This window comes from Mauremys mutica, chromosome 2 (genome assembly GCF_020497125.1).
Source record: "Mauremys mutica isolate MM-2020 ecotype Southern chromosome 2, ASM2049712v1, whole genome shotgun sequence".
NCBI classification, from domain to species: Eukaryota; Metazoa; Chordata; order Testudines; family Geoemydidae; genus Mauremys; species Mauremys mutica.
Window position 1 is genome coordinate 125,166,179 of NC_059073.1, and position 21,990 is coordinate 125,188,168.

Below are 21,990 nucleotides of genomic sequence, written 5' to 3' on the forward strand. Positions count from 1 at the left end.
CCGTGCTCCTTTGATCAGAAATTTTTAGTAGCTGTGCCCGTTTGGCCTGTGCATGCACTTTGCTCCCTGTGCTGAGGCTATATGGGGGCATGCAGGCCAACTGCTCAAAGTTCTTTCTCAGCTACCTTTGACCTGAGACAGAATCTCCTGTGTGCCTATTCTCTAAGACTTAGTTTTTTCTCAGATAGATACCTTATAGTTTCTTATAGTGTTATAGTTGATGGAACAATTGTTCCTGTTTTTTACTTTCTGAAAACAAAAGCAAAACTTTTCATTCACAGAGATAATTATATAATTAGGAGATTTTTTTTTCTTCTAAGGGTTACATTTTTGTTAGTTTTGCTCGGAATGCCAGGCTCTCCAGGATTCAAGAGGTGCCTCTCCTGTTGGGAGGCAATTCGGATAAGTGACAGACACTCCACTGTCTGGATGATACTCATATCCCCAGTAAGTGCAAGATCTGCACTTCCTTCTGGGGTAGATCCTGAAAAAGTAGAGAATTAAGTTAAAACTCCTAATGATGGAGCAAGCTTTATGTCCAGCTTTGGATCGAGGAGCAGAGAATCTCCTGTACATAGTTCAGCTCGTGCCTGATCTCCATTGATATCTCTGTCACTGGAGACTGGTAGAGAGGTAGGTGGTACTGTGGAACCAGGCACATTTACATTACCAAACTCCTCATCTACATCTGCCACTAAGCAGAAGCAGGTAAGGAGTATATCTCCAAGAAGCTCTCAGTCACCATCTTACAAGAAGACTACAAATAGTTCAGATCCCCAGGGGTGTTCAGTGAAGACTCTGAGTGAGGCCAGTACTGCAAAGGCAAAGAGGTGTAAATAATCTAAAACAGACTCACTACTGAGTTTGTATACCCATACCCAGAGTGGCAGAGACAGGGTTGAAAAGACCAAGCCCATCCCTGAACAACATTCAGTACTGATAAGAAAATTAACGATACCAAAGACAGCTCATCTACCTGTGGTACCAAGGGAATCCCATACCAAGGGCTCGGTACCAGCTGTATCAGTACTGAAACCATCTTCCACAGGTTCCCACTTGGTCCAGTCTTTGTTACCATCAATACCACAGGAGTCTAAATATCCTAATGATCTGATGATATCTCCTAAGCCAGAATTTCCTCTCTTAACAAGCGTTGGGGATTTGACAATGTCAAGATTTCTAGGTCACCAAACCCTCTATCATGTAGTCAAGTATCAGAGGCGTAGCCGTGTTAGTCTGGATCTGTAAAAGCAGCAAAGAATCCTGTGGCACCTTATAGACTAACAGACGTTTTGCAGCATGAGCTTTCGTGGGTGAATCATGTAGAGCACCACACTCACCCTCATCTACTCTGCAAGCCAAAGAGCTATCTCCCTGCTTAGAAAATGTGGAAGAGGACTCATCAAACTCAAATTTCAGTGTAGGGCTCCCTTACCTATTCTAGGACACCTCACTTTCCCTCCCATCCTGACATATTCCAGGAGGAGAAACCTCAGATGACACTCACATGGCCGGACAAAGATGGCTGCCTCCACCTATGCTATTTGTGCCTCCTCAGTAGCCTTGCTGGGATCCATGGGCATGTTGTCACTAACAATCTACACTGAGGTCCTCGCAACACCGGAGGGAACAGAGAAGAGCCCATTCTCCTGAATCCCCTTTACCATCACCTGTGCCAGAGGAAGAGACCTTTGAGGAGCAAGAGGCAAGGGCCGATAAGGAAGTGACACCTCTTACTAATATTTCCTCCTCATCTCCTGATGAAGTTATCATGTCTCCACCACCTTCTATTGCAGATGAGGTCAAGCAGTTTCAGGATGCTGACAGACTGCAGAGTCCCTTTGAGGGGGTTCAGGAGTAACAACATAAACTCCTAGATATTTGACATACTTCGACATCTATGAAGATTGCTATTCCAGTGAATGAAGCTCTTATGGAGCCTGCTAAGATGGTTTGGAAAACCCCTGCTACCGCGCTGCCTATATGCAAGAGAGTGGATAAAAAGTATTCTGTTTTAGCTAGGGAACTGGAGTTTCTATTTTCTCACCCAGCTCCAAATGCCTTAGTGTTGGAGACCATTAATAAATGATGCAGACAACATAACTCAAAGTCCAACTTGTACATAAAGGACCACAAGAGGCTCAGTCTTTTTGGTCGTGAACCCTGTGCTTCAGACACACGTCAGTTCAGGATAGCAATCCATCAATTGCTCATGGCCAAATATGACTACTTAAATTATAACATTCAATTTTTTATAGAGCATCTGCCAGAAGGACATCAGAACCAGTTTTAAAACATTATTCAAGAGGGTCAGCTCCTGGCAAAAACATTGTTCCAGGCCTCCTTAGATGTGGCAGATACTGCAGCACAGTCTATCTCCACTGCAGAAGGCATGAGAAGAGCATCTTGGCTACAACTGTCAGGCTTTCCAAGAGAGGTTCAGAGTACTGTCAAAGACCTCCCCTTTGTTAGTTGCAAGCTCTTGGACTCAACGGATCCATCTCTCCACACTTTAAAGGATTCGAGAACCATACTGCAATCCCTAGATATTTACACTCCTGTAAATAAAAGGAGATTTAGTAGGTCCAGATGGCACAAAGAGCACATCCAGCCCCCTAGTTAACATATCATAAACCCTCTGTACCCCCAGTCAAGAGACAAAGATATTTAAAAAAGAAACCTCCTTCATCTCCAGCTACATCTTCTCAGCCATCCATGTCCTCCAAGCAACAGATTTAATGGCTTGGTCAAGAGTCTTAACCAATAATAGTTAACCAATCTATTAATCTAATAGAGAACCAATAGCTAGTAGCTCAAAAGTATGTTTCATAAGGCAATTAAATACTATGTTCAAGTCCGAGCTTGGAGTAGGATTGGTAATGAGTCTCAACCAACCAATGAACAAGGTCTTACAGCTGCAACATCTTACTCCACTTCCTTCCTTTCGGATGCTGTAAGACCTTGTTCATTGGTTGGTTGAGACTCTTTACCAATCCTACTCCAAGCTCGGACTTGAACATAGTATTTAATTGCCTTATGAAACATACTTTTGAGCTACTAGCTATTGGTTCTCTATTAGATTTATCAATAAAGGCAGCCTTTCTGGTAGCAATCATTTCTGCCTGAAGGGTGAGAGAATTGGGGGCTTTAATGGCAACTCCCCCTTTATATGGTGTTCAAGACCTCTCATTTACAGGCATGTCCAAGATTTTTACCTAAGGTGTCCACAGCATTTTATATTAATCAAACCATTCATCTCTCAAACAAAACTGCACTGTACTAGCTGTACTGTATGGCTCCGTACTGTATTCCATACCCTAGGTATCAGGAAGGCATTAGCCCTGTACTTAGATAGGACTGAACCATTTAGAAGATCTAGACTATTTGTATCCATTGCAGAGAGAAGCAAGGGTTTGGTAATTTTGAAACAGAGGTTATCAGAATGGATTTCTGGTTATATTAATATTTGTTATGACAGAACTCATGTTCAAGCCTCTTTGAGAGTGATCTATGTCTATAGCCTTACTTAAGGATGTATCAGTTGCAGACATCTGTAAAGCAGCAACTTGGTCATCTGTTCATATCTTTTCTAATCATTATGCTTTGGTACCTGTGGCAAAATCAGATGTTGCTGTGGGCAATGCAGTTCTCTCTTCTGTATTGGACTCTGCTCCAAATCTCTCACCTGGATGTACTGTTCGGGAGTCACCTGAAGTGGAGTACCCACAGAGGGACTACTCAAAGAAGAAGTTACTCCCTTTGAGTAGTAACTAAAGTTCTTTGAAATACGTTTCCCTGTGGGTGCTCCACTACCCACTCTCCTTCCTGTCTGCTTTGGAGTCTCCCTTGTGGGTTTTTGCAGTGGAGAAAGAACTGAGGGTGGTTCTCCCATACAGCCCCAAATAGCCTTGGCATGAGGCACGGGGTGCATGTGTGGGCTGAACAAGCACTGCTACCAAAAATCTTTGGTCACAGGCACACCATAAGTGGAGCAACCACAGGGACACACATCTCAAAGGACTCCAGTTACTACATGATGTGATTAACCTCTGTTTGTTTGGTTTTTTTAATCATGAGAGCTTAGACTCTGGAGTACAGTGCTGTGGCAAGGGCTGGATTCTGCAGTAAATTCCATGACTATGGAATACACGGAGCTGTGTTTATAATCCTGGGGAAATAATATGAAGATAGCCACATCAGATTCACAGCTCCTCCCAACCTGATTTGTATTACAATAGCATCTGGAGATCCCAACTAAGATAACAATCCCATTGCATGAGCCCTGTGCAAACTTACAAAACACTGCCTGCCTCAAAGATCTTACAATCTAAATAGACAAGACAGGCAAAAAGTGGGAGGTGACGTGATGGCACAGAAAGATGAAGTGACAACGTCACAAAATAGGTCAGTAGCAGAGCTAGGAATAAAGCCCAGGTCTCCTGGCTCACAATCCAGCAACCTTTGCCCTCAACCACACTAGTTCCAAAACATTGGGAAAGTTTGATTCTTGATTCAGGCTTCATAGTTGGCCATTGTTTCCCTAATGGACTGACTCCAAATTCCAGATCTGAGCTCCTGAGAATTTTGGGAAGAGCTGGATTTGAATTTAGTAAGCCAAACCCAACTGTATTATTCAAGATGTAGATATAGAAATGCTCACTGTGACTGATAGTAATCACCCCAAACCTCTGGAAAAACAGACATTTGCAGCTGTGTGGATTCCTTAACTAATGTCAGGACCACTTAAATCTTTTTAAAACTAGTGTTTATCTTCAGTTAATATCTTTTTATTCCTTTTCCAGCAGATTTTCCCCTTTACATGCTTATGTCTAGCCCTGATACTATCACATGCGTGTTAGAGGTACAAAAAGAGACGAGCATGGGTCTCACTTGGCAAGTAGCCAAGGACCTAAATACAAATTTTTAAAAATCTTAAATGCTATCAGAAGTATAAAACCTGCAAGAGGGTTAATGTTTCTGCTAGACTATCTGAGAGCAAAGGGAGTGATTGTGCGGGAAAAGAACACTGGAGAGATGCTAAACTACTTCTGTGATGAAGTCTGACACAAGCCAGTGGGGGAAATGTCTTCAAAGAGTAGTTCTGGGTTAGGTAATAAATTTTAGGTACTGTTAAGTTAAGGAGTCAGAACAAAGTGATAATTTAAATTGCAGTGAGTCATCAGAGCTGTATAATGTTCATCCAAGAGTGCTGGAGGAACATGAAAGTGAAGTAGATGAGCTACTAATAGGAATATGAACCAAAGGGTAGCCAATTTCATATATGTAGATAAAACATCTCTCTTAAAAATACACTGTATCATCTCCTTGGAATTGTTCACCTCTAAGCCTTACTAAAAATACATGATTGGACCCATAATTACGTAATAAAATTGTTACCAAGGCTACTTGAATAACGCAGTTTTCTACTACAAGGGTTTAAAATATTTTTGTCTTATCTGACCTGTAACATTCTCTGTTGCAGCATTAGCCACTATGTCCTTGTGATGGTTTTCACCATCTTCATCATGCTGCTGAGTGGACTGGCCCAGCTGCTCACTACAAAGAGAATTGAACTTTGGGGAAGAACTAAACGACATTCCATGTGACAGAGCTACAAGTGTTGTTTTTGCTATTTGAATTTTCACCCTTACTGTGAGCCAGTGTCCACCTGTGGAATGTAAATAGTTAATGGACTGGAGTGCCAAAATCCTGTTGAGAGATTTTCTACTTTCCTGTGACTGAGATTATGCTTGGAAATTGACATTTCGAGATCAGCTGGGGTAAAACAGTCTTTAATTTTATTCCTTAAATATATTTTTTGCAAATAAAAACAGTGATTAAGTCCCGGTTTAAAACATCAGCAACCATCTTGATTGTATTTTTCTTTTACTATAACTCATCTTCCAGCGTTTATATCATACACCTGCAAAATCTTGGCTCTCATCCCATGCCTAGCACAGCCTTTACATAAGAGCCTTACAGAGACAAACACAATAAGGTAAATGTGAACAGAACAGTGCTTTGTGATATTATACAGCATAGAAGATATGCATCAGGGTAACTGAGGTCACCTCAACTTTCACTAGCTGTGAATGTGTGAGAATAGGTGGAAGCAGCAATTTGGGATTGGTAATTGTTGAGTTGATACTCACTTTGCATATGATGTCCGCTTTGCCACTCAGATGTTTCCTCCTCTGCCAACATTTGCAATCAGCTCGTGCACAAAATGATCACCTGGTTAACAGCTATGCAAGACACCAACACAAAGGCATACTACCAAGTATGACCATGAGACATCTGAGTGCATCACCAGACAGAACCACCTAAATGCTCTGTCATCATGGGCCCTCTATAGTACCTGTTTGTTTCAAACCTGTTGTGGATCACATAGGAACTGTCCTGTGACATTCCTCCTCCAACAGGTAGAGCAGGTAGACCCCAGGACCACAAAGTAACCAGAATCTGCACATACAGTTCTGGGCTTCATCACCCATTGAGCTCTGCTATTGTATGAGTCAAAAAAGAGTTGTATACACAGCTGTCAGAGAGCAAGGTATCTTTCATATTTGAAATCCCACATTACAGGAGGTCTTGGGGATTATGCATGTCTACACACAGTACCAATAGAATGGCCTTCAAATAGGACGCCCCCACAGATTACAAACACACATTTTCTTATTAATCCCAACACACAACAGCATCATTGACAAATCACACTACAGGATAGCACCACATCACAGCTCTGAGTTGCAACCAGAACTCACAGGACCCATAGCAGATGCATGCCACAAACAGTGCTGGCAACCAAGACCAAAGTATGCCAGATGTTCATCCTAGGGGCAGTTCCATTACCCCACCCCCAGCTACCTGGCACTTGGCTATGGCCATGCAGCCATCTATGACTCTGGAAACTAGTCATCCCTGCAGGAAGGCTGGTTGGAAGTAACCAGCTACAAACATCCATTTGCTTGTTGGGTGCCACTAAACGTCTTACCGGGGGCCTGCAGTCATCTATATGACTTCAAAAATGCCACTCAACAGCAACAAGATGCTGGGGATAAAGAGTCATTCCAGGGATGACCACTGATCTGGTGACTCCATCGGGCATGTCCCCACCACACCATCAAAACAAGGATGCAAGTACAGTTGGCCAATGCCCCAGGCAACACTCTGTGTACAGCAAGGACCAGACAGTGTATACAAGGAATGTGTTGAAATGCCCACCACAGCTAGCTGTTTCACACAGCAGGGTCGAAGAACAACAAGAAGCAGATATGATGCAGATGATGGCTAGATGTGGGAGCCCACACACACACGACTCCCTTGATACGCTGAGCTGCTGCTCTAGAGAGCTACCCCACATCAGCCACTTAGCACATCATTTGGAGGGACAGACGAGGGAACAATCTACTTGTATAAGAAGAGGAACTACACACAACCATTGTCCCAAACCAAGCCCTGTCAGGCATGCCTACCGAGGCATCACATGGCCTGACAATGACCTCCTGAGAACTGTGTCCACAGCCCGCTTTCCACTCCATCTACATCTGGACCGCCTTGCACACCACAGCCTCCACCTTCCAGGCCAACATTCTTTCCATGGCCATTGTTACGGTTTGTAACGGGCCAGCTTAACCTGGTTACTGAAGAAATTTCTCCAGCCCACCTGTGCTGTGTTAACAGCCTGGATGGGGCCTACTGGAGGGCAGCAGGAAACTGCAGTCAAAGGCAAGGTGAGCTCAGGAAACTGCAGGGAGTGGGAGAGGCTCCAGCCAGGAAGATCAGCCTTCTGGTTTTGACTACTCAACTCCCCAGATAGGAGGAACTCTAGTCAGGTAACGCCTCGGAGTGATAAAACCCAGCTCCAGGGAGGAGGGCTGGGATGTGCTTACCTAAGAGGAAAGGAACACCGAACTGGGGTTGGAGCCTGGAGAGCTAGTATGTATCCAGAGGACTAAATGAATTGGACCTCCAGAAGAGGAGTGATTGAATTATTTTTGGATTGAGTCTGACAAGGATGGTTACCAGTCCTACTGCACTGTCTGCTGCTAGCAGCACCCAGGAGGCCCAGTATGGATCTCGTGAACTCATCGCTGGGGAGCAGGAGAGCAAAGCAGTGGATGCAGTGCAGCGGAAGCAGTGGATGATGACGGTTAGCAGTCCTGTGAAGGCAAGGAGCTGCTGCTGTGTAGCAATGCCAGCTGCTGCAGGTGCTTCTGTGTCGAATGCTTGGAGGTCCGGGTAGGGCAGGATACCTCAGCCAAGGCAAAAGAGCAAGAGCCCTGGAGCTGTTACGTGTGTCAATCACAGAAGTGCTATGGTCCAGGTTTCATGAATGGATGTTGCAGCGCCGACCGGACTGGAATGTACAGCTGCAAGACTTCTTCACCAGCAACAAAGGACAGGAATATGATGCAGCTAAAATCTAAAAAGGCCCGCACATTTCCCAGAGTCACTACCCTTGATAACAGAATGTCAGTGATTGCATTGGCTACTTGGATCACAGCGGCCCCCACAGTAGACTTGCCCACAACAGCAGCAGCGACAGTGAGCTGAGCGGGCTCCATGCTTGCCGTGGTATGGCATCTGCATGGGTACAGGGGCGGCTCCAGGACCCAGCACACCAAGCGCGTGCTTGGGGCGGCATGCCGTGGGGGGCACTCTGCCGGTCGCCAGGAGGGCGGCCAGCGGCTCCGGTGGACCTCCCGCAGGCGTGCCTGTGGGAGGGTCCGCTGGTCCCGTGGCTTCGGTGGAGCATCCGCAGGCACGCCTGCGGGAGGTCCACCGGAGCCGCGGGACCAGCGGACCCTCCGCAGGCACGTCTGCAGGAGGTCCACTGGAGCCACGGGACCGGCGATCAGCAGAGTGCCCCCTGTGGCGTGCGGCCGTGCTTCGGGCGGCGAAATGGCTAGAGCCGCCCCTGCATGGGTAACCCAGGAAAAAAGGCACGAAATGATTGTTTGCCATTGCTTTCATGGAGGGAGAGGCGACTGATGACATGTACCCAAAACCACCTGCGACAATGTTTTACCTCATCACGCATTGAGAGCTTAACCCAGAATTCCAATGGGTGGCAGAGACTGCGATTACTGTGGGATACCTACCCACAGTGCACTGCTCCGTAAGTCGATGCTAGCCATGGTAGTGAGGACGCACTCCGTCGATTTAATGCGCTTAGTGTGGACATACACAATCGACTGTATAAAATCGCTTTCTAAAAATCAATTTCTTTAAAATCGTAGTGTAGACATACCCTAAGACAGCTTGGCATCAGATCTAGAGGCTGATGGGAGACAATACTGATTGATAAAAGTCTGAACTCCACTCCAAGTAGCTGCCCTACAAATTTCAGCTATGGAGACCCTGCTAAGGGATGCACGGAGCTCTAGCTGAAGGAGGTTTAATCTGAGAGGTGGAAAATCAACTCTATTTCAAGTCAGAAGAGACCCTGATACAATCTGAGATCCATTTGTGACCTCTGGACTTTTCTTCAAAGGCTACAAATAAATAACCTGGGTGATTTACTAAATGGTTTCAACCTATGTAGGTAATAAGATAGCACTGTCCTAACAACCAGGGCATGGGGCTTTGTTTCCCAGAGAGATGAATTAGGCTTAGGGGAAAACACTGGTAACAGTATATATTGGCTGAGGTCAAGGTCTGAAACTACTTTCTGTGTACATTGTGGATGAGGTCTTAAAGTCATTCTGTCCTAATGAAAAACAGTGAATGGAGGGCCAGCTATTGAAGACTGAATCTCACTCACCCTCTGTGCTGAGGTAATTGCCACAGGTAGTATAAAAGCATGAGATGTTGGTTCAAAAGGAGGTTTCATCAGAGAGGTAAGAACTATGTTTAAGATTCAGGAAGGGGGAACTCTCTCTAACTGGCCGAAACACAGTGGTTCTTCAAGATGTTCTGTCCATGTGGATCACACGACTCATCCTCCTTCACCGCTGCGACAGCGTCCTTTTAGTTGGGATTATGTGTGGTGAAGACACTGAGTGGCAGCTGAGGTTGCTGAACCTGTTGTCCTTGGCAGGGAGGATGAGGGCATGCAGGGCACAGGCGCAGCCCCAAGAGACACTGCTGGCTAGGACATTGCTATATGGTTAGAATATTCCTATATGCACCCTAAGAGTGGTATCCACATAGGCACACCTCAGAGAACCAGTAACAGTAAAGTAAGTAGCTATTCTTTTTGTCCCTTGACTCTCCTTTGATGGCTTCCCTGGACATTCCCATGGCCCAGAGAGGTAGGGTAACCCATCTCACATGGATTTAATATTTGGAGTGGGCATGGGCAAGGGCATGCCTCTTTTTCTCCACATTTCCATTTGTTTTTTAAGGGGTTCTGTGTGCATTCCAGAATGTGCCAAGTGTGGCCTGGGGCCTGCATCAGCTGGCACTGACTGAATGTGGAAAGGAGTAAAGTCCCTTTGTCCCATGTAGCGAGCTGTCCCGTTGACTTTACACAGCATATATTCCCACAGCATCTCCCATAAAATGCTAGTAAGGGTTTAGAGGCTGAGGTCCAGTTTTCCTGCCCCCGCTTGCATGCATTTCCAGTATTCCTCAGGACATGCACTCTATTCCCATGTAACTGGACACAAAATTGGAGCTACCACTCATTGCATTTTGTTATGTTTCGGAGTGGATCAGGGCTGAGTACGACTGAATTTGCAGCTTAAAAGCTTATGGCATGTTACTATCCTGTACCCATAACCTTTTAAATTAGCTTGCCTATACAGCTTGCATTTGGCAGCAATTATGTTTCCTAACCTTTTAAAGGTGGATAATGTCAAATGGCTATAAAGAAAACCACACCTTCTTTTGTTTGTTTTAATTTCCAGATAAAGTGGCAATTTATTTCTTTCACAAAGTATATAAGGTGAAGCTGAAATACAGGTTTGGCATTTAGCGTTCACTTGCATTGTTACTACTTCCAGACCCGTCAATGGCTGGATTTTATCCAAACAATTCGCTGTGAGCATCAAAAAAACCCCAAATTGTATAAACCAGAACTAAATGGTAAAAAGTATTGAATACAGCATGGATCCTGATTCTGTTCACCACCAAAGTCAATGGGCCCAGTTCTCTCTGTCTTGTGTAGTCATTGACACCAATGCATACCAGGTATAAAATACTACCAAATAAAAGTGGTCTTTTTTACACTCACTTTGCACAGAAAAATAACTACGCCAGGTGCAAGACAGTGGAGAATCAGATTAATAAGATTTAAAGTAGTCTATGAGATCAGACTCGCTCTATCATGTCTGCCATAGGTATGTGGAGAGAGAAACAAAGAGAAGCATTTGTATGTTATGGGATTTGCTCTTCATTGCACTTGCTTCACTTGCCTCTCCTCAGCAGTGTCTCTCCAAATCTGAATCAAAGGTTCAGTATTCCTGGGACAATCCAAAGAATGTGTTCAGCAGCAAATATTATGAAACAGAACTGCTGACATTTTATGGCTGTGAAATTACTGACCAAGGCCAAACATCCTCTAATTAAACTTAGCTTATCAGTCATATACAAATTTTAAAGGACAAAGTATTTTGAGTGCAGTGCTCAGCTGGGCTTCCCATGGAGTAACCTTTGTATATCTCCATAGATAATGGCCTTTTGTGTATGGCCTGGTTATTCTGCCTTTTTGACATATGAGATAGCGTAAGAAAATGATTGCAGAATAACTTCAGCTGATGCTGACGTTTCTGGTTTGAGTTTCATTTAGTGCATGGACAGGGTTTGCTTTTAAAATATTGCCATTATATTTTTCTGTTAAGATGAGAGAGTTGATCTTACTAACCAAATGTTACTACTTGGAGTTAGACGTAACTACTCACGTTTGTGTATGCTCCTTCCTAGCCATCTACAAGATGAATATTTGCCATCACTGATTTTGAATAGGAAGCTTGTTGATTTAGTTGATCTATTGTGAAGGTAAATTATACTTACTTTAGCTACCATATAGATTTTTATAGCAACATGCTGTACAAAGGCAGCATCTTTCTCCTGTCTTCCATTTGCATTAATGTATTGTAGTAATAAAAAGCCTCCAAATCCTCCCACGGGTCAGTGGTGTAACAGACATGGTATTTCAGCTATCAAGGCTTTTCCCGAGTCACAGTTTAGAAAATGACAGGGGGTCAGGGAGGGCGGGAGATGAATGAGATTTATGTTTCATTTTTTTAATTCAGTAACTAAATTATTAACTAAAAATAAACCAAGTTTCACTGAAACTAGCTATATCTCCAGTTTCTATCCTGACTTAAGCAGAGCACACAGATCATGAGTCATTGTCCAAATCTCACCTGTTTCAAAGGGTTTGCTTTAATTGATTACTCAAAAACAGTAAACATATTAAACTCAGCCTGAACTTTACTGTTCCTCCAGGATCTACTGTGTGCCCCAATCCCCCATCTCCTTCTGTCCTGGTTTGAGCTTATTGGTCCCACCTGCCAGCATGACTCAGCAGTAATTACTCTGAATCTTAATGCAAGGTTTTAGCATCTGAATCGATGAAGACTCAACAGAAGAGCTACATTCTTATGAGGGATCTTAGAATCCACTAGGCTGAGAGACTATTTTTGGGGACCTTAAATGCATGTTTTTCTAAGTGGTATACAGGTTAGTCAAGTAACAACAGTTTTAACATGACTTACTACTAGAAGGGACAAAAAATGCTACACAACAAGGGGAGACTATGGCTCAAAGTATTTTCTGTGTTCACATGACATAAACTAAAGTTTTATAAAAGACTCTTATTCCATGAGAGACAAGAGATAGCAATCTTCCCTCACTGATGACTTTTACTTGCAAATTTTGGGGAAACTAGTTTGTGAAAATTATTTCACAAGAAAGTGCTAATTCCCTCATTCTATGCATTAGAATAAATTGACCTGTGTCATAGTTATTCAAAATGCTTATCATGTGTTTGACAGGTTACTCCATTTTTTATTCTCCACGTAGCTGTGTGTGCGTAAAATGGAATATAGACTCACATGCCTGCTAATAGGAAAATGTATTATCCTTGTCAGAGTTAGAGAGAGATGGAATTATTATCTGGGCACTTATTTTGCAGGTCTGTGTATGTTCCTCACTATTAAAAATTAGGTTATTGAGAGGATTCCATCTCATTAACAAAGAAGCAAGCTTATTGCCAATTTTAACTGCATTTTGATATATGAAACTCTACAAGACGATGTTTGCAGAAATCATGTAAAATGCTGGGAATGCATTATTTGTGCTTGGTACATGCAGCTTTAGAAAAGCAATCTACATTTTTGCACACAGAAGCATAACTACCGGAACTTAAGCCTGATGATTAATGACTGCTATAAAAGTGTTTTGGCAACAATCCAGCGAAGCACTTAAGCATGTGCTTAATTATAAGCAACTTGGGCTTGGTCCTGCTGCCATTGAAGTCAACGGTGACAGTTCCATTGATTTCCAATGGGGGAGGATTAAACCCTTGGTAAATTTTAAAAGGACTGCTTGTGCACTTGAAGTTAAGCATGTGCCATAATTAAGATGTCTTACAAAAGTTGGAAAAGTACATTTTAAATTCTGTTTTCAGTTCTGTTGTAGCTATGTCGGTCTTAGGATATCAGAGAGACAAGGTGGTTGGGGTATTATCTTTTATTGGACCAAATTCTGTTGGTGAGAGAGACAAGCTTTCGAGCGACACAGAGCTCTTTTTCATCCCTGTGTAGCTTAAAAGTGTGTTCCTCTATCCAATAAAAGATACTATCTCCCTCGCCTTGACTCTAATTTTAAATTGTGTTTCAGACGTCAGGAGAGCTTGTCAGAGCATTTTTAGTGTATTATCAAAGCCAGAATGCTTTGCAGGGATGAATTTGTTTTGACAAAGTTTGAGAGTCTGTTCCTGTCCCGGTAGAGCAGGGACTTGAATGTGGGCTTCCCACCTTCCAAGCCAGTGTCCCAATGTGGAATATAAACAAATTATGAAACCTCGCAAGTTGCAATGAAAAGGAATTTTCCTCTGGTCAGCTCTAGATGGCAATGATACATAGGAGTAATAACAGGTCAGATCTTGTAAGGCGCTGAACAGCTGCTGCTCCTATTGATTGAAGTGTGTGTTGCAGATGCACAGCATTTCTCAGATTTCAGCCAGTCATATTGTTTATAAAGGGCTGCTCTGCTAAGATGTTTGAGACATAGGCGCCAGCTCCATGAGTGCTCCACTGCCACGCGGCTCAGTGCCTTCCCCTCCCCACAGCACCTCCTGCCTGCTGATGGCCCCGCCAACCAGCTCCTCCTCCTCCCTCCCAGAGCCTCCTGCCTGCCCGCCCTGGATCAGCTGTTTAGCAGTGTGCAGGAGGCACTGGGGAAGGAGCGGGGGCGGGGCATGCATGGGGGAGGGTGCAGAATGGGGGCAGGACCTGGGGCGAAGCAGGGGTCAGGAGTCCCCCAGCAACTCATAAAGATGGCACTTATGGCTTGAAGTGCTAAGCAGGCAGTTAAAGTTTGAACCAGTTTTCCCATTTCTAGTATAAATGTTTCTACCCTGGAACCACAAAAGTTTAGAATGCAATTCGGTGTTGGCCAAACATTGTTTCCACTGTAGAGGTTCATCGGACAGTTGGCTGGGCTGCTGAGAGCTTTTGCAAATCCAATCGTTTCATTTTCAGTAGCTCGAACCTTCTCTCCATCAATTGGCCTAGCCTAGCTCCAAACGATCTGTCATGACTATTGTTAATAGCTTTGCTTATTTACAAGGTATTTTTGTCAATTATAGCTGGTGCACATGTTACCAAGGAACTATAGGGACAGTCTGAGCAGTGGAAGAAATTGTTTTTGAACTGAAGAGTGCAGGGAGAGAGAGAGAAAAACATTAGACAAAAGTCAACATTTCAAATCTAGTTCATTTTTCATTTCCTGGAGCTCAAAAATAGTGAGACTTTTTCTTCACACTGAGCGGAAATGTTCTTCTTTGTCTTTAGAGTACATATGGCAACATTTCAGATGAAATTACCAAACAAAAACTACATTTAGTGACAGTTAAGGGTGTGGCAAGACACATCCCATCCACCAAAAATCTTTAAAGCATTGAAATCAGAAGTTAAGAGGAAAGATTTGTGCATTCCTTTCTACCTCCATATTGCCTGTTAACACTGTTGATAACATACTGCAGTGCACCGTAAGACTCTGACTTCCATCTCCAACACCAATAGACACACAATAATACATACCCCATCTTCATAAACTTGCAGAACCTTGACAGTGACTTCATATACTTCTATATCAACCAGTCAGCATATTCCATGCACTTGGGAAGTTTTGCCTTAACACTGCTGAGGTCTCTGTTAAGAGGCATTTTAGTACCCTTATTGTTATGATGCAGATCGCATGAAACCCCATGGAAACTGGTGGGCATGATAGCATTCTTCATTCAGGATAAATGTAAGAAAGCAGTTAAGCTCATAAGAACATAAGACTGACCATACTGGGTCAGACAGTGATCCATCTAGCCCAGAATTCTGTCTTTGACCGTGGTCAGTGCCAGATGCTTCAGAAGGAAGGAACAGAATAGGGCAATTATCAACTGATCCATCCCCTCTCATCCAGTCCCTGCTTCAGGCAGTCAGAGACTTAGGCCTGGTCTACACTAGGACTTTAAATCGAATTTAGCAGCGTTAATTCGAATTAACCGCTCAACCGTCCACACTAGGAAGCTGTTTAATTCGACCTAGAGGGCTCTTTAGTTCGAATTCGGTACTCCACCCCGACGAGGGGAGTAGCGCTAAATTCGACATGGCTATCTCGAATTAGGCTAGGTGTGGATGCAAATCGAACTTACTAGCTCCGGGAGCTATCCCACACTGCACCACTCTGTTTACGCTCTGGACAGCAGTCCGAGCTTGGATGCTCTGACCAGCCACACAGGAAAAGTCCCGGGAAAATTTGAATTCCTTTTCCTGTCTGGACAGTTAGAATCTCATTTCGTGGTTGGACATCGGGGCGAGCTCAGCAGGACCGGCAGCGATGCAGAGCTCTCCAGCAGAGGAGTTCATGTAATCTCTGAATAGAAAGAGGGACCCAGCATAGACTGACCGGGAACTCTTGGATCTGATCGGTGTGTGGGGCGAGGAGTCTGTGCTTTCGGAGCTGCGCTCCAAAAAATGGAATGGAAAGACCTACGAGAAGGTCTCCAAAGCCATGAGAGACAGAGGATACAGCCGGGATGCCACGCAGCGCCGCGTGAAAATCAAGGACCCCAGACAAGGCTACCAAAAAATCAAAGCGGCAAACGGACGCTAAGGAGCCTGCCACCACTGCCCCACCAGCGACCATGGACTCTGACGATGGGACAGTGTCAACGGCCAGTTCCTCGGCGATGTTTGCGGACGGGGAAGATGAGGAAGGGTTTGTGGAGGACGAGGCAGGCGACAGCGCTTACAACGCTGGTTTCCCCGACAGCCAGGATCTCTTCATCACCGTCACGGAGATCCCCTACCAACCGTCCCCGGCCATTAACCCGGACCCTGAATCAGGGGAAGGATCACTCGGTAAGTGCTTTAACCATGTAAACTTTTATTCTTAATATAACAGGAATCTGAAGTATGTGAAAAGGAGGTCTCTCTATATATGGGGATAGAACAGAAATCCTCCTGGGAGATCTCCACAAAACTCTCCTGGAGGTAATCGAAAAGCCTCCGCAGGAGGTTCCTGGGGAGAGCTGCCTTATTGGGTGCTCCGTGGCAGCACACTTTTCCGCGCGAGGCTTTCATGAGGTACTCAGGGAGCATTGCCTCCCCGAGCACGGCTGCATAGGGCCCTGGTTTGTGCTGGCTTTCACACAGCATGCGCTCTCTATCTCCTTCAGTGACCGTCCTCAGGGTGATCTCGCTCGGAGACTCCTGCATCTAATTAGGGGAATTACTGTAATGTTACGCCTGGTCCAGAGTATTTTTCAAAAAACTCCGGACAGACGGCATAGCACAGACTCAGCACGCTGCTGCGTGACGAGCGTAACGGAAAGCCAAAGAATCAAATGGACGCTCATGGAGGGAGGGGGGACTGAGGACGCAAGGTATCCCACAGTTCCTGCTGTCTCCGAAAAGCATTTGCATTCTTGGCTGAGCTCCAAATGCTTCTAGGGTCAAACACAGTGTCCGCGGTGGGTCAGGGCATAGCTCGGCAATTTACGCACCCCCCCCACCCCCAGAAGTGAAAGGGAAAACAATCCTCTGTTGACTCTTTTACATGTCACTGTATCTTTACTGAATGCTGAAGATAGATGCGATGGTGCAGCACTGAACACCGACATCCTCACTCCCCCCACGCTATGGATGGCTGATGGTGCAATATGGCTGGTATCCGTCCTCATCATCAGCCTATTGGCACATGGGGCAGTGCAAAAGGACTGGTAACCATGCGTACTAGCATCTGTGAGGTCGATCAAGGGCGCCTGGCCCTAATTTTTCCTGGTAGATGGTGCAGTATGGCTGGTAACCGTCCTCATCATAGCAACAGGGGGCTGAGCTTCATCAGCCCCCACCCTTCATGTGTAAAGAAAAGATTCAATTGCCCCTCGACTAGCAGCAGGATGCTGGGCTCCTCTCCTCCACACTCCTTAATGTCCTATCTGGACTATCATAGCAACTGGAGGCTGCCTTCCACTCATTTCTCACTAACAAGGCACTGTGTCTTATTCCTGCATTCTTTATTACTTCATCACACAAGTGGGGGGACAATGCTATGGTAGCCCAGGAAGGCTGGGGAAGAATGGAATGAACAGGTGGGGTTGTTGCAGGAGCACCCCCTGTGAATAGCATTCAGCTCATAATCTATGCAGGATCTGACACAGAGCAGCTGTGCTCTCTGGTTCTCTGATACAGTGGTTCTCTAGTACACTTGCCCATATTCTAGGCAGGACTGATTCTATGTTTACATACCAAAAAGGAGGGATTGACTCAGGGAGTCATTCCCAATTTTGGCTTTTGCGCCCCTGGCTAAGAGCAGCCAGGGGCACTTATGACAGCAGCAAATGGCACAGTGCAAAAGGACTGGTAACCATGCCCATCTTATTACCAATTTATGGTATGGTAGATGGTACAGTATGGCTGGTAACCATCTCTGCTATCATGCAAAAGCAAAAGCATGCTGCTGTGTAGCGCTGCTGGACCGCCTCTGTCAGCGGCATCTAGTACACATATGGTGACAGGCACAAAAGGCAAAATAGGCTCCATGGTTTCCACGCTGTGGCGTCTGCCAGGGCAATCCAGGGAAAATGGTCTTGAAATGATTGTCTGCTGTAGCTTTCCCAGAGGAAGGGATGACTGACGACATTTACCCAGAACCACCCGCGAAAATGGTTTTTGCCCCATCAGGCACTGGGATCTCAACCCAGAATTCACAGAGACAGACTACACTGTGTTCATTGTTCGCCAAAATTTATCTTTGCAAGGAATTCACTCCCTTTTTCCCATCACACAGCTTCGACTGTCTCCAGACCTGCCACAGCATCCCCCTCACAGAGGCTGGCAAAGATTAGGCGGCGAAAGAAAAAGACAGGGGACGAGATGTTCGCTGAAGTTAGGGGGTGCTCCCGAGACGAGGCGGACCAGCAGAGCCAGTGGAGGGAGACCCTCTCTCTGTACCAGCGCTCACACAGCGAACGGGAGGAGAGGTGGCGTGAGGAAGACAAGCAGTCGACTCAAACGCTGCTTGGACTAATGAGGGAGCAAACGGACATGCTCCGGTGCCTTGTGCATGTTCTGCAGGACCTCAGGCAGGAGGACAGAGCCCCCCTGCAGTGTATCTGCAACTGCCCTCCCCCGCCACAAAGTCCCATACCCCCCTCACCCAAAATAACCAGAAGGAGGGGCGCCAGAGGCCGTGTAAACTGTCACTGCACCCCAGCAGAGTGCTCAAGTACCGAAAAGCTCTCATAGCCTAATTTTTGAGAAGTCCTTTCCTTCCCAAGTCCTTTCCTCACCCAAGCCCCCATCCCAGTTTCATCCCCTAACTGTCTAGTTGATAATAAAAAATACTTTTCTGTTAATTACTTTTTCCGTCATGTTCTTTTAGAGGAGACTGTGTTTGAAGGGGGGGAAGGGGGTTGGTAATTTGACAGGACAATCACCTTTACCAGGGTACAGACATGGGGGCAGGATCAGCAGCAGGTCACAGACACACTGCAGTCAGTACGCACCCTGGTCGGTATGGGAGGTGGTTTGCAGGTTCTGTGTGGGTGGGGGGGTACGTGACTTTGTAGCGGGGGAGGAGGGTTACAGATCTCATGCAATGGTCCCTGTCCTGGACCACAGAGCCACGCAGCAGAGGAATCTGTATCTGTCCTCCCCCGGCAAAAGGCCACATAGCCCACGCACACAGAGTCCCAAAAAGGAGGGATGGCAGGCTCCGTTGAAACATCCAGTCCGGCACTGCAGACCGCTCTGGGAGCAGGAGCCTGTCATTCCTCGAGTTTACAGGCGGTCTTTACACCACCGCACACCCTACCCAGCACAGTCAGTGTCCCAGTTTCAAACCTGTAACGCAAAGTCATCAATAAAGAAACCTTTGTAAAGTTACAGTGGAACATGTATTTTATTTTTATACGTGTGTTGGAAGTTGGGGAAGCGGGGTGGGCGGGGTATGTAACTGCAGATGCTAGTCAACAGTAACTTGGTAAAGAAACAGGGGCAGGTTCAGCTTCTCTGTAAAGAAACTGAACAGTCACAGGTCACGCTGCTCACTGCTCGCTGGTACTTGAAGAGTTCCTTGTCGCTGTGCAAGGCACCTGCACAGAGCTTCACGAGCCAGGGCATTAGCGGGTAGGCTGGGTCCCCGACGATCACTATAGGCATCTGCACATCCCCAAGACTTATTTTGTGGTCCGGGAAGAAACTACCTTCCTGCAGGTGTCTAAACAGACCAGAGTTCCTGAAAACAAGCACGTCATTAACTTTGCCTGGCCACCCGACGTTGATGTTGGTAAAACGTCCCCCATGGTCCACCAGTGCTCGCAGCACCATTGAAAAGTAGCCCTATTTCTCAGCAGCTGACTGTGGAAGAGGTGGACGATAAGGTGCGAGGAGTTGACAACGGCCATAACTGCAGCGGGATCCGTGCTCAAAGTGCTGTGGCGCCCGCGCTGTCACTGAGCAGAAAAGTGCACGAACAGATTGCCCGCAGGCGCTTTCAGGGAGGAAGGGAGGGAGGGAGGGCATGATTGACGGTTCAATGATGACAGTTACCCAAAACCACCCTCGACACATTTTTTCCCCCAGCAGCATTGAGGGCTCTACCCAGCATTCCAATGGGCAGCGGGGAGTGCAGGAACTGTGGGATAGCTTCCCACAGTGCACCGCTTCCAAAGTCGACGCTGGCCCCGTTACTGTGGACTCAGACAGTCGAATTAGTGTATTTAGTGTGGATACACAAATTCGACTTCATAAGGTCGATTCCACAAATTCGAATTAAGTAGATTCGAAATAGTCTTGTAGTGTAGACGTACCCTTAGGGACACTCAGAACATGGGGTTGCATCCCTGAACTTGTCTAACAGCCATTGATGGACCTATCCTCCATGAACTTATCTAATTCTTTTTTTGAACCCAGTTATACTTTTGGCTTTCACAACATCCGCTGGCAATGTGTTCCACAGGCTGTATGTTATGTGAAGAAGTACTTCCTTGTAATTTTATTGGGTGACCCCTGATTCTCCGCACCATTCATAGTTTTATAGATCTCTATCATATCCTGCCCTCCTCCACCCCTTAGCAGTCTCTTTTCTAAGCTGAAAAAAAAAAAAAAAACAGGAGTACTTGTGGCACCTTAACAAATTTATTGTAGCATGAGCTTTCGTGAGCTAAAGCTCACTTCTTCGGATGCATAGAATGGAACACACAGACAGGAGATATTTATACATACAGAGAACATGAAAAGGTGGAAGTATGCATACCAACAGGCAGAGTCTAATCAATTGAGATGAGCTATCGTTAGCAGGAGGAAAAAAAACTTTTTGAAGTGATAATTAAGATGGCCCATAGAAGGTGTGAGGAGAACTTAACATAGGGAAATAGATTCAATTGGTGTAATGACCCAACCATTCCCAGTCTTTATTTAGACCACAGTTAATGGTATCTAGTTTGCATATTAATTCAAGTTCAGCAGTCTCTCTTTGGAGTCTGTTTTTGAAGTTTTTTTGTTGCAAAATTGCCACCTTCAAGTCTGTCACTGAGTGGTTAGGAAGGCTGAAGTGTTCTCCCACTGGTTTTTGAATGTTATGATTCCTGATGTCAGATTTGTGTCCATTTATTCTTTTGCGTAGAGACTGTCCGGTTTGGCCAATGTACATGGCAGAGGGGCATTGCTGGCACATGATGGCATATATCACGTTGGTAGATGTGCAGGTGTACGAGCCCCTGATGGTGTGTCTGATGTGATTAGGTCCTGTGATGGTGTCACTTGAATGGATATGTGGACAGAGCTGGCATCGGGCTTTATTGCAAGGATAGGTTCCTGGGTTAGTGTTTATGTTGTATGGTGTGCGGTTGCTGGTGAGTATTTGCTTCAGGTTGGGAGGCTGTCTATAAGCAAGGACTGGCCTGTCTCCCAAGATCTGTGAGAGTGAGGGATCATCTTTAAGGATAGGTTGTAAATCTTTGATGATGCGCTGGAGAGGTTTTAGTTGGGGGCTGTAGGTGATGGCTAGTGGTGTTCTAAGCTGATAATTTTTGTTGCCCTTGTCTGTACTTTTTCCAATTCTAATTTTTTTTGAGAGGGGGTGACTAGAACTGCACACAGGATTCAAGGTCTGGACAGACCATGGATTTATATAGTGGCATTATCTATGTTTTTCTTACTATCTCTCCCTTTAACATTGTTAGCTTTTTTTTTTTTACTGCAACAATGCATTGAGCAGATGTTTTCAGAGAAGCACCCATGACTTGTTACCCCTCAAGAAAGCTCAAGTAAATTAGACCCCATCATTTTGTATGTATAGTTGGGTTTATGTTTT

General features: G+C 45.3%; 1 protein-coding gene across 5 annotated transcripts in view; it reads left to right on the plus strand.

The window, feature by feature from the left end:
* The window catches only part of PIGN (phosphatidylinositol glycan anchor biosynthesis class N), a 186,697-nt gene that overhangs the window by 159,176 nt on the left and 5,531 nt on the right, over nucleotides 1-21,990 (plus strand). Inside the window, exon 30 of one of the 5 annotated variants that reach the window (XM_045003649.1) lies at nucleotides 5,483-5,616. The exons of 2 other annotated variants lie outside the window; for them this stretch is intronic. Coding sequence is in view for 1 of the 3 variants with exons in the window: in XM_045003647.1 (XP_044859582.1) it covers nucleotides 5,483-5,606 (124 nt within the window). In the remaining 2 variants the exon portion in view is untranslated. Of the gene's footprint in view, nucleotides 1-5,482; nucleotides 5,843-21,990 lie in introns of those variants that run through there. 2 more of the 5 variants (XM_045003647.1, XR_006576676.1) reach the window with 2 other exon arrangements.